The following is a 17097-nucleotide window of genomic DNA, read 5'->3' on the forward strand; positions in this document are numbered from 1 at the left end:
TACTTCTGCTTCCCATCAGTTCTTACAGTCACCAATTTATGTTTGTTGATATGATTGTTGATTTAATGCCCAGCTTCCTCACAGACTATATGCTCTAGAAAAGTGTGTTCTCTGGGGGTTGGAAGGAAGAAGACCGGATTTGAGTTTTTGCCAATTTCCATGGTGTAAATACTCCAATCACAGCCAGTTTCAAGCTACCAAAGTGATGTCACTGCATGTCAAGTTGGGAAGAAAGGTACAGGGTCAGCTCCCAGGAGTCAGCCCCAGACCACTACCTAATCCCAATCTTCCTTAGCTAACCTTTGAATCTAAACCCCCACCCTTCAGGATAGTAACCAACACATATAGCAAGAATTCCAGAAATATCATTTGAATGATTGATTGAATGAATGAATGAAGAAAATACTGAAATGGAGAACATTGCAGCACAGAAATAAAGGGGAAAAAATGCAGCATGACGTGGCTCAAGCTACAACCTTTCAAAAATTTTTTTTCCAGAATCACTCCGGTTACCAAACCTCAAAGTATTATAAGGTAGAAATGTAGGATGTGAGAAGACAAATTTATGATGACAAAAATCTCATTATAAAGTACATACATTAAAGGGATCATGCATATTTTACTTCATAATGAAAGGTTTTTATACTGAAAATGCTAATGAAAAAGTTAGAAAAAAAGTCAGTAATGGAAAACTTTAATGCTGTGATAATGTCTAAGAAGAAACAATTTGTTTGAGTAATATTCTTATTTTAATCTTGAAAATGAGATGTGAAGGAGGAAACAGAAAAAGAGGACAGTGGCTCTTCCATTTGGAAGACATCTGGTCGCCGTGTTCGTGTCTGATGCAAATTTTCAAAATGCTATTGCAGGTGAACATTGGCTTCGTCTGGAGGATTCTTCCAAAGCAGAGCCAGCATTGCTTGGCACCTGGAAGAATGGCCTCTTCATCCTTCATTCACTCCTCATTTCTCTTTTATTGTCAGAGTCTTTGATATAGCATTTGTTAACTGCCATCTGTATCTTCCCTATTTAAAAAATTTCTTCAGTTTCCCTAAGAGAAGATCTTGGGACAAGGATTTGTGTGCAATTGATTTATGAAGGAAGTGCTCCCAGACAAAATCAACAAGAACTCAGGAAAAGTAGGACAGGGAGAGAAAAACCCGAGCAATAGCAAAGTATCTAGATAAGTCATGTGGAGGGTAGCTTCAGCCTAATCCCTTGGGGACTCTGGAGCATAGACGATGCCCCTGACTTTGACCCAACCAGAGGCAAGGGGGCTGGGCTTTCATCCTTCAGCACCTACAGATTCTGCTTAAGGGCCACCTCCCAGGGACATAAATTCTCAGACACTTTCAGCCCTTTGCACTGGTAGGAAAGGTGGCTCCAGAAACTCAATAAGAATCATCCCAGGAAAGCTGTGCTACAGATTGTTAAACACAAAGCCATTAGAAGCCAGGGTTAAGACACATGGAGATAATAAAAGGGATTTGAGGAGATTTGGCTGGAATACCCACACTGTCCACCATAATTTACTTCTTAATAATAAATGTCACTCATTCAGATGACCTTTAAAAAAACGTTCTGAATTGTTTAGAACACATCTTAAACTACTTCCTAAGGAAAGGGCCATTCAGATGCTAGATTAGCCCTCTCTCTGGCTCAGTTTTGTTTCCAGAAATTTTACCAACTTATGCTGTAGAGTACCATCTGGAAAAACCTCAGTTGGAAATGGAATTTCACTTTCTGCTCCCCCCCACCACCCCAAACATGCACACGTACTGGCAGCCAGTTGCCCATGTAGGCGGTTGCAGAGTGAAGTTTGATCACTGGCGTACTTTTTAAAGGATATATCATAATATGTTGGTTTTCTATTCTGGAAGAAAAAATACAAGTAGCTTTAAGATGCATTGATGTACAACTCAAATACTTAGCTCTAAATAGCTCTAATACTCACAGGTCAATATCTATGTAGTTTTTTGACCTCTCTAAATGAATGCTAAGCTTTCATATCTAATGTTTTAGTTTCCACGTCTCTACTTTGATTTATAGAAACATCATGGGACTTAAAGACTTGGCAGGAGACCCTAAAGGCAAAGCTAATTTCAAAGTATCTTGTTACAAAAATGTCCCAGCTTTGCTTGTGCAGAATTTATTTAAGGCATTCATATCCAGTTTCTGGGTCTCAAGTAAGCTATGTATAATGTGCTGCCCTGTCTTTACACTGGGGGAGGAGAAGTTGCTTTAGTGGTCTTTATTCTCATAAGCATGCCTATCCTTGCACTGGAAAAGGATGTGGGGGAGCATATCAAGAGTAGACATTCTGTAATTGGGTCTCCTCGCTCTTTTCCTTATTGGCTGGGGGACCCTGGATAAGTATTCACCTTCTTTGAGCCTAGGTTTCCTATCTATAAACTGGGAGTTATAACTTTACCTTATCAGAATACTGTGAAATTACATGAGATAAGACATAAGCTCTTAAAACCATTCTTGGCACATTAAAAAAAATACTCAATAAAAGTTAGTTATTGCATTACTCTGGAAATAGAGGCATGAGAATCGTAAAGTAAGATTTATCTTATTGTTTTGAAAAATATGCCCTTTTTGGCCTGGGGATCTGCTGACATGCTCCCTCAAAGCCTCAACTTTAGTTTTTGTTCTTGGGTTTCTGAACTATGGCCTCGGAAGGTATTATCACTGTCAGTGTCTGAGCTGACCCAGAGCCTTGTTTTCTGAAAGAACATTTCAGGCTGTGTCACTTGTGGCCACCAGTTTTGACTTTGTTTAAATGAAGCCCCTTCTAGTGAAAAGGCTTTTCACTAGATTTTGAATCTAGTGAAAATAGGTTCAAAATCCAATTCACAAGGATTTTGAATCCAATGCACAAAGGAGTCCACGTAAGTGAAAGTTATTGAGAAATGGGAAGAGCTATCCAAACTAAGGACATGCAGTATTATTCATTGTCTCTGTACCAGAGGACTAGACTGCTGGAAGATACCACCAATCCACGCATGAGGACTAGGTCCATAGGCATTTGAGGTGCACATAAGAGGCTGTTCTGCTTCCTTCTGGGTTGTCTTCCATACAATGGATGATAGCAAGCAAGACATGGAAGGGTGATGGATTTCTGGTTGACCCATGCTAGTAGCAACCACAGCAATGGGAGAAGCTAAAACTACAGGTAGGCCTCATCCCCAGAATGCTTCCAGATATACATGGCTGATATAGCTCTGAGCGTTTTCCTGGTGACCACACTCTGTCCTCTGTGCAAAACCTGCCTATACTCAGCAGCAATGCAGCCTTCTAGATGAAGTCCCAAATCAAGTGCTGCCCATCCTTAAGCTACTTATCTTATTCTTACTTATTTTCACAGATTGTCTAAGATACACATGATGAGATATTGCAAAGCTAGATCACCCTGTGCAAAATTTGTAAAGGAAATTGTCAGGAACTCAGTTCACAACCCTACTGCATCACAACTCTTGAGAAGCCCATACAAGCTGAGGAATCTTTCAAGAAACACACACATATGCAAAGCTTTTCACACAAGGTGAAGATACACAGCCACCCAAAGGTTGTTATGGTACCCAGGTTAAGAATTATCAGCTCACGATGTATCTACCACCACATCAAAGAGTGGGCAGTCAGCTCAAAAGAGACCTTGCTGTTTTTACATCTTGGTTAGGAAAGAGATCTAAGAGAAAAAGGGGAAATTAATTTTATAGAATAACTACACAAGTTACAGAAAGAGTAAAATGTGATGGAGTAAATAGAACATTTATTAGATTATTGTTGTCTGTGGTGTTATAGATGGGTCCTGTCAGATGGGAAGAACTTAAATACATTGAAAGATTTATAAAGGCATGTCTGATGAAGTGAACCTTGTAAGCATAAGCATGAAGATCGGGGAAGGAGGGCAAGTCCAGTATTCCAACAGAAGTTAGGATTGTTCAGTTTTGCTGGAGGCAAGAACATCTAGAAGGGAATAGGAGTAGGTAATGACGTAGGCATATAGTGAAGGGTCACAGGTTACACAGAAGGAGTCACTGCTATGTAGGAGTTTCCATGGCCCCAAACTCAACTTATGCTGCTTCTTTTCTGGAAATTTCTCTTTCCTTGTGACTAACAAGAGTGGGCAAAGCCCAGCTCAGCCAAAAGAGAGATTATCCCATTTTCATCAATGGGAAAGTAATACCAAAATACTCATAAATTCTGAATATAAAAATGAAGGTGCATCTTAATCCCAAGTTTCCTCTAGTTTTGGATAATAACACCAATTAGGAGCTCAAAAAAAGACAAGAGCATGTGGCTTTTGAAAAGAAAGCTGGGGGAAGGAAAAAGTCCACAGTGTCTGAAGCAATTTGCTTCTGATTTTTATCCCGGCTACTGCTCCTCAAAGAGTTCTTTCAACAGCCAAGAGAGTGAGTCTTGCAGGATCCGAAAGCCAGGTGTTCTCTCTTTCCCGTTCATTGCTCACAGTCCATTGCAGCTACTCCTGTTCCATGTGAGAGACCGATGCTCAAGCATAAGGTTAACCTGTACAGTTGGGATTCTTTCCTTGGGCAGGTCTTCTGATCTCATTTCTCTGTCCTCCACTTCCATCCTTCCTCCTCCCCCTCCTCCTCCTTTTCTTTCCTCTCTCATTTCTTTCTCTCACTTTCTCATTTTCTCCCTCCCTTCTTCCTCCCTCCATCCTTCTCTCTCTTTCTCTTTCTATCTCTCTCTCCCCCCACACCCCTCAGCGCCTCTTTCATTATACTTACTGCTGGTATTTCAGTATTTCATCTTATCCTTTACATGGAAAAGGAAGCTCCTTGAAAGACCCATTTATCTCTAACCTTCTTACTGAGAAATTTGCATAGGTTTGATGGTGTGATAAAAATGTTTCAATAGTTTTGTCGCACATGAAAGAACAATCCTTATACTCCTAAATATATCAAAGTTCATAGATCGTTTCTGCAAAGATGCAAAATTTGAGTCTTTAGAGATGGATCTGATAGGCAGAAGTGTCTTTGGCCACCAAGGCTTAAGAAGCATCTCTCCTAGTTGAATCCTCTGTGAATTCTCACCTGCAGTCTTTATTTCCTCCTTGGGAAGTGGCTGGCACCAAATCTGTATTTTCCTACTTGTCACACAGAAGAGCAAACATTAGGTAAAAACTGGCTATGAAGAGGGAGAAGAGGCAGATAGCTAATTAAACGAACATAAGTAGGTGAAAAAAAATGTGGATAATATGACTTGGATTTGTTTCCAGATGCATTTCTACAGAAGACCAGAATGTCTAAAAAGATGTTATATGTCACAATTACTCCTGCCTCCAAGTAACATCTGGAGACTACTTCATGCTTGTCAGCTGAATCCTTCTACTCTCTTGTTCACTCCCGATGTATTAGTCTGTCTTTGTTGCTTATAACAAAATACCTGAAACTGGATGATTTATAAAGAAAAAGAAAATTTATTGCTTACAGTTTCTGAGGCTGGGAAGTCCAAAGTCCATCTGGTGGTAGCAACAGTGATCCAAAGGCCTCACATTGCAAGACGGTGGAAGCAGAGAGACAGACTCTCCTCTTCTTTTAAAGCTCTCAGAACCACACCCCTGACCACTATTTTTAATCCATTCACTACTGCACGGTCCTACAATCCAATCACCCCTCAGGGATCCACCTTTCGATTACCATAATAGGATTTCACACCTTCATAACAGTCACAGTGGGGGCTAAGTTTCTAATACTAAAACTTGGGAGACAATTCAAGCTTCAATGAGTTTTGGGGGGACATAATTCAATCCACTACATTTCACCCCTGGCCCCCCAAAACTCGTCTTTTTCACATGCAAATACATTCATTTCATCCCCAGAGTCTTAACTTGTTTCAGCTCAAAAGACCCAAGTTCAAAGTCCCATCTGTGAAATCAATACAAGTTATCTACTTCCCAGATACAATGGTGGGACAAACATTGGGTACAAACTCCTCCTCCAAAAGGGAGAAATAAGCCTAAAGAAAGGTCCCAAACAAGTCTGAAATCCAGCAGGGCAGACATTAAATCTCAAAGCTGGTGAATCATGTACCTTGACCCCATGTTCAACATTTTCTGCATGCCTGCGTGGGGGTTGGGTCCCCACATCCTTGGGCAGCTTCACTTCTATGGCTTTCCTGGACTCAGGCCACACTTCAGCTCTCCCAGGCTGGCATTACACACTGGTAGCTCCACAGGTCGGGGGTCTCCATGGTGGTCACGCTCTCACAGCTCCACTACACATGGCACTGATGAGGTTTCTCTGCTGCAACTCCGACCCTACGTTTCCACTTGGCATTGCTCTAGCAAAGGCTGTCTGTGGTGACTCCACCCCTGCGACAGATCTCTTCCCAGGTCTCCAGACTTTTCCATGCATCTGAAATCACAGTGGAGACTCCCACACTTCCACAGCTCTGGCATTCTGTGAGCCTAAAGACTTAACACCACATGGACAGTGCCAAGCCTTCCAGCTTATATCTTCCAAAGCTATGGGTCCAGCCACACCTGGGACCAATTTAGCCATGGCTGGAGCAGCCAAAGCAGCTGCGGTGCTGGTGCTAGAAGTACCTACCAAGGTGGTCCTGAGCAGTGAGCCTGTGGAGGTCACCTCAGGCCTGTTCCCCAAGACCATTTGTCTCCCTAGGCCTTTGGGCCTGAAATGTAAGTGTTGGCCCCAGAAGCTTCTGCAATGTCTTCAGGGACCTTTTTCTCCTTCTCTTGATATTTCCTTTCTTTTGCACTAATCTTCTTAGCTAAGGGTCGCTGGGCTACACCATTGCATGTTCTCTGCTTCTCTACGACATGGTGAGGCTGCAAATTTTCCAAATCTTTACACTGTGCTTCCCTTTTAAATTCTGGCTTTGTGTCATGCCTTTGCTGCCATAACTCAGCATAAGCTGTTACAAGTAGCCATGCAGCTTCCTTACTGCTTTGCTGCTTAGCAATTTCTTCCACCAAGTACTCTGGTTCACAACTCCTACGTTCCAACTTCCACAAAGTCCTAGGGCATGGACACAATGCAGCCAAATTCCTTGCCAGTTCACAGCAAGGGTGATCTTTGCCCCAGTTTCTGATAAACTCCTTCTGATTTCTATCTGAGACCTCCTTAGAATGGCCTTTACAGTCCATATTTCTATCAGCAATCTGCTTGTCACCACATAACCAGTCTCTAAGATGTTCCAAACTTTCCCTCATCTCTTTGTGATCTTCTGAGTCCTGCAAACTCCTCCAACCTTTGTCCAACACCCGGTTCCAAAGCCACATCTACATTTTCAGTTATCTGTATAGCAACACCCCACTTCTCTGGTACCAATTTTCTGTATTAGTCTGTTTTTATTGCTTATAACAAAATACCTGAAACTGGGTGATTTATAAAGAAAACAAAATTTATTGCTTACAGTTTCTGAAGCTGGGAAGCCCAAAGTCCGCCTGGTGGTGGCAACAGTGACCCAGAGGTCTCACATTGCAAGATGGTAGAACCAAAGAGAGAGAGACAGACTCTCCTCTTCTTTTAAAGCCCCCAGAACCATGCCCCTGACCACCATTTTTAATCCATTCATTACTACGCGGTCCTACAATCCATTCACTCCTTCAGGGTTCCATCTTTCTATTACCATAATAGGATTTCCCACCCTCTTAACAGTCATAGTGGGGGCTAAGTTTCTAATACTTAAACTTGGGAGACAATTCAAGCTTCAATGAGTTTTGGGGGGACATAATTCAATCCACTTCACCTGGTCTATGTTTCTCTGAAGTTCTATCTTACCACCACTGGTAACAAAGCCCCATCACCCCCAGACACACTTAAAATTCTGTGCACCCAACTTAAACTGGCTGTGACTTTGAGAAATCCAATATAAGTAGCATATAGATTTCTAGCAGTGCAGGAAAGAGTCCTCCTGAATGCAGTGTGGGGAAGAAAGCATTTAATAAATGCAATCACTATGTCCCATAATTGCCTACAAACACCTGCCTGAGGAAAGCTGAGCAGCTCACCAAAAGAGTTGGGATGTTGTCTCAGCAAGGTCAAATGCCACAAAGCAGGTAAAAGATGATTTGTTCTTTTTGAAACTGCATCTCTGGCGTGCTCTTCACAGGGATGATGTGACTTCACACGTGCGCACGTGGAGATACACGTAGAAATAGTCAGGTGCTGCCCGTCACCTGCCAAGTGTGGCTGACTTCAAAGTTGTTCTCCTCTCCTCTTTCTCTCTAGTGTGGACAGTGCCTCCTATGAAGTCATGCAGATTGACATAGAAGTAGAGGAGCCCAGTGACCTGCCAGCCACACAGCTGGTCACCTGGCAGGTTGAATACCCAGGCGGGATCACATCTGACCTAGGAGTGTCCAAGATCTACGTGAGCCAAAAGGACTTGGTTGGAGTTATACCTCTGGCCATGGTAAGAAAGTCCCTGCCTTGGGCTGTTAATACAGAACTCAGGGGAAGGGAAAGCCCTACACTGTGACCTGAGCTTGGTGGGAAACGTCAATGAGCCAAGACCCAGGAAAGGGGAGAAACTGAAACATGATGTTTACTGCCAAGAGCCAATTCTAAAAAATATTTCTTTCTAGATAATATTCTTAAAGTATCATTTAGAAAATAATCAAACTCCAGGTATTAGATATGGATCTGCCATTATATGAAAATTATCAATGATTTGATAAATGTCTTGGTATTACATAATGTAGCCTATTTAAAGATCTCAAACAGACACAAACTGTGGAGACCCAATAGGCCAAGCTAAAAGTGAGGGGTGAGCAGCGACTTGGCAGACCCAGCCAACGTTTGCTACACAGGAAAGCCACATCGATTCTGAATTTTTAAGATCTACTGATTTTTCAAGAGAAGCTGTAAATAGTGTTTTAATGTGAAACATAGACGTGTTCGTGTTGGCAGCTATTTTTTTTTAATTTATAGCACTGTATAGGAATGAGTTAACTATATAAATATCTCATATGTAAGTCACCTATTTATAACTTGTAATCTAAAAGATTTAGGACTGTAAGCCTGCCAGTGAATATCTTAAGATCTGTGGAACAGAGATGAGCTTTCATTTTTGAAAGGACCGGGTCATGCTTGTAATGGGACACACTCCATCTGTTGCTTATGGAATGGCTGATCCCCCATGTTTTCACCTAAATAAAATATGCCAATGCCCCATAGGGCCTTCCCTCTTCCTGGGACTCTTCAGGAACCCTTACAAAGGAATAATTTATTTTTTAAAAATGTGACTTTTCACAACACAAATACTTGGGCATGATAATCTGCTAACAATAAGTTGAGGTTTATCCTGTTACAAAAGTACTTTTACTATCAGAAGTGAAGTAAGAGTTGACCTCATACTTTTATTTACTGCCCAGTGTCTCCCCCAGACCATCTATTCGAAAATACCAACAAGCACTGTAATGCTGAAAGAACACCAGAAATCAATCTTTCAGTAAGAGTTGACAGGGACAGTTGCCTAGTGACAATAAGCTGGTTATTATGCTGTTCACTAGGAAATGTAAAGGTTTCAGGAACTTGAGTTGATAAGAGCTCTAATTATCTGTTTCTTTTATTTTAGAGGCACCAAGCCTCCCCTGGTACACTATTTCTTGTACTGTCACATGACAGTAGTGTTCCTTATTTGGGCTTTTAGTGGTCCTATTACTGGGGATGGCCATGCCATTTGTCTTAAATAGTTAATTATTTGAATTTGTTCCCTTTCAGTACCTTTGGTCTGATGAGCTTTTAGCAATATTCTCTGAACAGCTTGCATTGCTATACACAGCCTGAGCCAGTCCACTCTTTGTTTCCTGTACTCAGGATTTCTCCTGCCTAGAATGTTCCTAATGCTCCTGTGTCTATTCCTAACCCCAACGTTCACAGCCCCCATGACACCACTCTCACAAGAGCCCCTCTCCATGTCCTCCACTGATCTCTGAAATCGTTTTCATCCTACTGCACCCTTTCCTGCTGTGCTATGTGTAATGCAGAGATCGTATAATGGTAGAGCTAGAAAACATCTCAGCTAAGACCCAGTTGACTCTTGTGTCAGTTAAGAATTGCATTTGGCTGAGAGCAGCAGAGCTTTCTGCCCATCCACTCTACCCACCTCCTCCCCAACACCCCCCAGCCAATGGTGGCTTAAATACAAATGTGTTTTTTCTTTCATGTACAAGAACTCCTAAGGTTAGTGGTCTATGAGTGGTATGATGTCCTATATTATATGAGACCCAGGCCCCGTATTTATTTCTTCTTCAGCAATAAAGTGCATGTATTCCATACTCATAATTACCTCATGGTCCAAGATGACTGCCAGAATGCCATCCATCATATCCATCTTCTGCAGAACAACAACAACAACAAAAGTGAGAAATGCAGGGCCGGCCCTATGGCTCACTCAGGAGAGTGCGGCACTGGGAGTGCCCAGGCCACGGGTTTGGATCCTGTATAGGGATGGCCAGTTCGTTCACTGGCTGAGCGCGGTGCAGACCATACCATGCTGAGGGTTGTGATCCCCTTACCAGTCAATAAAAAAAAAAGAAATGCAGAAGATCAAACATGGCCAGACTCTTACTTTTCAAGAAAGCTTCACAAGAATACAACATAATATTTCTGGTTACCTCCAGCTAGCAAAACCTTGGTCATATCGCCACACCTAGTTGTAAAGAAGACTGGGAAATCTATTTTTAGCATGACAGGTTGCTCAGATCCTGTAATAAACAAACAAGAGGAGAATAGGTATCTCAAGGCAATGAGCAGTATCTGCAGTAATCCCCCTTCATTTCCAGAAGGAAACTGAGGCTCACAGAGGTCACTCATGTTGGTACGTGGGTGTTTTCCATTCTTCACTGGTCTTTATGAGGCTCCTAGGAAGCAGGAACATAACGAAGTTATGGTTTCCACTTACCAGCTATGCCACTGTACTTAATTTCATTGTGCCCCACTTTCCTCATCTGCAAAGAGGGGGAAGAAATAATACTTACTCATAATATTGTTATAAGGGTAAAACAATAAATCAAGGGTACTCATTAGAGTGCCCAGCCCAGATAAAATGTGCAATAAATGTAGCTATTACTATTATCACTTAATTAGTGAGGGCAAGTTAAAGAATACCCTGGCAACAGAACCGTAAATTCTTTCAGGGAAGGGACCTGTTCACAGCCCCCATATTTCACCATATAAGGAGAGTGCTAGGCAGTGTGTAGATGCTCACTGATTCTTGAACTGAATTGAATGAGTTGGGTTGAAACACGTTTGGTCTGATGGGTTCTTAGCAGTACTCTTTGAGCAGCTTCCTCTGGAACTGAGAATGAAATCTTCAGAGTCCTGACTCCCCAGTCTTTTGTGTTGGGAATGTTCTGAGTCCTTTTTCCGGAAAAAGCTATTTGATTTTACATTTTACTTGGTTAACAAAAAGACTGTTTGCCACTTGGGGTGGTGGTTACCACTATTAAATTACTTTGCTTCTGTTCATTATATGTTCATGGAGAGAGATTTGAAGGAAATCCGATATCCATGTATCTATTAATTTATTCACTGATGTCACAAATCCCTGAAATGTTAGAAAAACAGAAGGAAAGCCAGTTTGCTTGGACCATGGTGAGTGATTTGAGATCAGTGTCACAGGGGGGCTCCCAAGCTAGTTTAAGGAGTCAGATTGGTAAATGCGATGGGAAATCACTGCAGGTTGAGCAGCAGGGGAGACACAGGGACTGATATTGTTTTTAGAAGATCCCTCTGGCTGAATGCAGAAAGAGAATTCAGGAGGGCAGGAGGGGCACCAGAGAGAGTGAGGGGACTGTATTCCGGCCACTATAGAATAAAGACCCATGACACAGAGCCAACAAGTGTGACCTTTACTTGTCTCTAATTTTCCTTTCTAATGTGAGCAACCTGGGGCTTAAAAGGTGGCTCCAGAGCCTTAGGAAATAGCTTCCTTCTGTCCTGTGTCTGGGCAGCCCCAAGGATATTGCCCTCATCCCCATGGCCCCAGTTAGTAGCAATCATACCCACACTGCAGCCAGAAGGTACAGACAAAGGGGGAGTGGGGAGGGCGTTTTCCTCTCCATTGAGGAAATGGTTCTTCCTCAATACATCTCCTCTGCTCCTAGCCCACAAGCCCAGGAACTCAGCCAAGTGGCCATATCTAGCTGCAATGGAGGCTGGGGAAAGTGAGGTTTATTCCAGGAGGCTGGGTGTTCAGTGAAAAGTATACAATGGAAGGAAGGAATGCATGTGGGGAAATAACTGGTGCAATCCTGCACAGCCCTGGTGGGCTAAGATAATAGCAGTGGAGTAGCAGTCTCACCCTGGATGATAGTACCTTCCCACGCAGTGGATATAGGTGTGAAGAAAAGACAGAAATAAAGGACAAGTCCCCATTTTAAGCCCAAACAAAAAAGTTCCCTGTATATCTCTGTGACACTACCACACAAACCTAAAATTTTAAAGATTTTCTATCATAAAATATCCTATGGCTTATGTTTTTGTACAAAATCATTGCACAAATCTATGATTTATTCCTTAAGGTAAACTTTGAGAAATAATTTTGATTCCAAGGATATGAGTCAAAGGACATGCAATATTATAATTTGATAACAGTTACCAAACTGCCTTCCAGAAAGTTTAACCAATTCACAATTCTACTGGCTGGTTTTGTTTTGTTTTGTTTTGTTTTTGTGACCGGTAAAGGGATTGCAACCCTTGGCTTGGTGTTGTCCGCACCGCGCTCACTGGCTGAGCACACTGGCCATCCCTATATAGGATCCAAACCCACGGCAGGAGCACCGCTGTGCTCCCAGCGCTGCACTCTACCGAGTGAGCCACGGGGTCAGCCCTACCTGCTGTTTATAATGATACCCACTTCCCTGCAACTTTACTAACACAATATATTAAAATTTAAAAATATGCAATTTATTGAGAAAAAATTGCATCTCAATATTGCCTTAATTTGCCCTTCTTTGGTTGCATTTTTTTTTATTTCCTTATTAAATATTCGTTCTTTGCCTGTTTTCTTTTCCCACTGGGAATTTACCTTTTTCCTACTACTTGGTTATGAATCTTTTTTATCGTAGCAAAAAACACATAACAATAAATGTACCTTCTTTAAGTGTACATTTCAGTAGTAGGAAGTATGTTCACATTGTTGCATAACAGATCTCTAGAATTTTTTATCTTGCAGCACTGAAGCTCTATACCTATTAAACAAAAAATTCTTGTTTCTCTTCTTCCAGACATGGCTGACCACCTTCCGACTATCTATTTCTGTATATCAGTGATACTAACCCTTTTGTTGACATATTACAAATATTCATACAAATTTGCCTTTTGCCTTCTAGTTTAGCCAGTCATATTTTTTTGGCGTGCAGAGTTTTTGCCTGTTTGTTTAATGTTTATGTAGTTAAATCCATTGATCTTTTCCATAATGGAACTCTCTCATCTCCTCCTAATTATGTCCAAGAGAAAAAAAGTACCTGTTTTATTTGCTCTTATAAAATCTCTAAATATTAAAATATCTACGCACAGCACACTTAAATAAGTAGTTCTACCATCTTCAAAAAATAATGCTGAAAGTAAATGCGTCTGTGACAACTTTACACTATTATTAAAGATTTGAGATAAATTTGGGGCAAAGCTCATGGCCTCTCCCTTCTTTGTACGATTTTATCTCTGGAAAACTTTGAAATAAGATGCAGTTAAGCACTTGCATTCAAAGCTACTTTTCCAAATGGCACTTTTTTCTTTTTTCAACATTTTGCATTTTTTCCCCTGATAGCTAGGGCCTGGGAAGCTTTTTCATTTTCTTAATCTAGTCATGTGTTTCTATGAGTTTTATTACATTTTTTTTTTTTCTGTTCAGGAAATCATGCCTTACTTTGTAGTAGGTAAATATGTTTTCATCCTTAAGGAGGAAAATTCAGAGAGAAGGGGTTATTAAATGTGCATCAGCATTAATCTATTAAGTGCATATCTATTATTATGTCAGTGTCTAAATCTGGGGAATAGTATTTCATTTCTTGGGAGAGTTATGCTATAGATGAATTGTGTCCCCCAAAGTTCATGTATTGGAAACTTGACCCTCATTGTAACAGTGTTAAGAGTGTGGGAAATCCAGTTATGGCATTTGAAAGGTAGGGCCTTTGAGACGTGATTGGATCATGAGGATTATGCCTTCATAAATGGATTGATCCATTCATGGAGTAATGGCTTGATGGTCTAATGGGTTATCACGGGCGTCATTATGATGGCTTTATAAGGAGAGAAAGTGAGCAAGTTAGCTCTGTCTTGTTCAGCCCATTCTCACCATGTGAGATCCTATGCTGTTATGAGGAAAACCCTCACTTTGGACTTTGTTCCCTGGACTTCGGACTTCCCAACCTCCACACCGTAAGAAATAAATTTTACTTCTTTGTAAATTACACAGTTTCAGGTATTCTGTTGTAAGCAACAGAAATGGATTGATACAAGTTGGAGTCCTCTTTAAAATGACACATATTTCTGAGGAGAGAGGTCCCAATTTCTCCAAGCTCTTTGACACCCTTCTCTCCTAACTGCCTTCTGAGTTTTGGCTAATAGAAGTTTTTTGAACATATGCCAGGGTTCAGAGATAATGATACTGGTATACGCTTTATCAATTTGAATGCCATATCATCTAGTTTTTTAAAAAATATATTAGGATGTGCTCTTCATTTTAAAATAAAACAAACATTATTTTCATTCCTCTTGAGTAGTGGCTGTTTTGGGTGTAGTTGTGGTTGTTGTCATAAGTATGGAAAATGGTAGTAGACGATTCAACACTCCTATGGGATTTTAAGAACGTGTCCTCACATGTTAGACTCCTGACCAACAGGAGATTCTTGTTTCACTTTGTGTCCCAGCTTTGACTACCAACTTTCACTTATTAGAGTTGATCTGGGACTTCAGATGAAACATAATCAGGAGATACAGTTAGTACAGAGCATGCTGTATTACTTTGAAGATTATCAGAGAATTCTAACCCTAAAGTGACTTGGTGATGTTCCATGGTACTTACAATGATGTAAGGACACAGACGTGTCTGCCAGACCCATCCCTGAAGATCCCTGGGGAAAGCCACAGAATTTTTAAACAAAAACTGAGAATCAGATGTGCCATGTGCTCTTCATAAAGCACAATGTGATATCCCATTCTGAGCCTTTCCTCAAACATGATCCTGCTGGGAATGCAAGGGCATCTCAGAACTCCCTCTTTATAATCCACCTTTCATGACATCTCCTCCAGGGGGTCTTCCTGGATGCTCGTAGCCAGACATGATCCTTGTGAACTCCTCTCCTCTGCTCACACAGGAATGCCTTGGAAACAATGAGGACAGTAGGCAAGTTGGGGGCTTCTGACACTCGAGTTATTTTTGCTGGTTAAGATCATGCCATTGGGAGCCTTAATATATAGGACCCATACCCAAGATGCTCGGGAGGACATGAGCCTTTCATTTGCCCTCTAAATCCCTCCTCATTTCATTTTGTTCTTTGAACCCCACCTAAACTCCTCCAGTCTCCAAGCCCCTCTTCCAAAGTGGAAGTGGCTAGACTCAAATGCATCTGATATACTATATTTCATGCTCAAATGCCTTTTCTCATTAGCATGAGTGGGGGCTCATTATCCCAGACAACCATGGGTGGCAGCTATGCAGATTGTTCTTGGTCAGACCCTTTATTTACCTAGTTGAATGCTGAGTTCTTTCCTTATATTATTCTTGGGATTACAAGAAAGGAATCATTAAGTAACCCCCACCCCCATCTCACTTTCATCTTCTTAAATCTTTCTGATCAAGGCATGTTCTCCTAAATCTGTGATTCAGTAGAAATATTCCATTTCTGTAAACCTAGCAGACAAAATATTTTTATAATCATACAATTTTACTATTGTAAGCTTCCTGATGAAATACATTTTAAATATGCTTTACTGAATTGAGTACATTTCTCTCCTTAAAGTAAACTTTCTCTTCATCAACCACACTCTCCTCCTATCTTCAGAAACTTCAGAACTTTGTTGGTAGTACCTTCTCTCAATACTGTGATTGCCCTCAGCCTATGTACCCCCAGCAGACAGCACAATACCAGCCCACAGGAGAAGCCCAGTAAATGCTTGTAAGAAAATAATTTATCACCCACTGGGACAGACATGGGTCTGTGAGAGGGGATAATGCAGGGTCATTTATCTCTCAGCAATTTTGAAGTTAGCACAGGTGAAATGCTGTGACAGTCATCCAATCAGATCAAGACTTGAGAAAAGGCCTCCAAATTACAGGAAAAACAAAAACAAAAAAACCCCTTTTTTTTCCTGGCTCCAATAATAAAATATCTTTTTATTTGGGGCATGAAAGCAGATTCTTGGCTCTTTTTGTTTGACTTTTCATGGTATTTCTTTCCTGTGTCAGCCTGTTAATTAATATGCCAGATACCCTCTGTTGTTTTACTCAGACTTTTTGAAAATTCAGTCACACTGCCGAGCACACCACTGCTTTCATTTCTGTACTTTCTCAACCAAGTGAAAATTAAGATACCTCAACAGCCCATGAAACAAATCTCTGATCTAAAGCGACTTCTCACTTTGTATGTTTGTTGAGTAGCCTGTCTCCCCTAAACAGGCATTCATGATCATTACATCAAATGCTTACCATTTATTAGGTACCAAGTATGGCTCTATGTACTTCCTTTTATATATTAGCTCATTTAATTCCTACAATGACCCAATGGAGCTGGAGCCACTCTTTCCCCCATTTTACAGATGGATGAGGGGACACAGTATTAGGAGAATGGCCCCAGCTACCCAGCAAAGAATCTGAGCCAGAATTAGATTCCAGATGGATGGGCTGCATAACCCATGCTCATAACCAGTCTACTACACCTCTCTCCTAAGTGAAAACAGGAGTTTCGGCTGCTGATCAGCTCAATATGCAAAAAGATCTTTGGAAAAATGCAAATGCGAGGAAGCACACTCATAAAAATACGAAATTGAATTGAGAAGTCTTATTGAAATAGGAAAAGTCATCTGAAAATGAATTATTTATTATGCACAAAGCCACTGTCTTTTCTTTCCAGCCCACTCGGCTGCTTTTGAT

The 17097-nt window shown here is 41.1% G+C and overlaps 1 protein-coding gene across 1 annotated transcript in view; it reads left to right on the plus strand.

The window, feature by feature from the left end:
- The window catches only part of TMEM132D (transmembrane protein 132D), a 706973-nt gene that overhangs the window by 475894 nt on the left and 213982 nt on the right, over positions 1-17097 (plus strand). The window contains exon 4 of the mRNA XM_063088166.1: positions 8229-8412. Coding sequence (XP_062944236.1) covers positions 8229-8412 — 184 coding nt within the window. The remainder of the gene's footprint in view (positions 1-8228; positions 8413-17097) is intronic.

Source organism: Cynocephalus volans, chromosome 2 (assembly GCF_027409185.1).
Source record: "Cynocephalus volans isolate mCynVol1 chromosome 2, mCynVol1.pri, whole genome shotgun sequence".
NCBI lineage: Eukaryota > Metazoa > Chordata > Mammalia > Dermoptera > Cynocephalidae > Cynocephalus > Cynocephalus volans.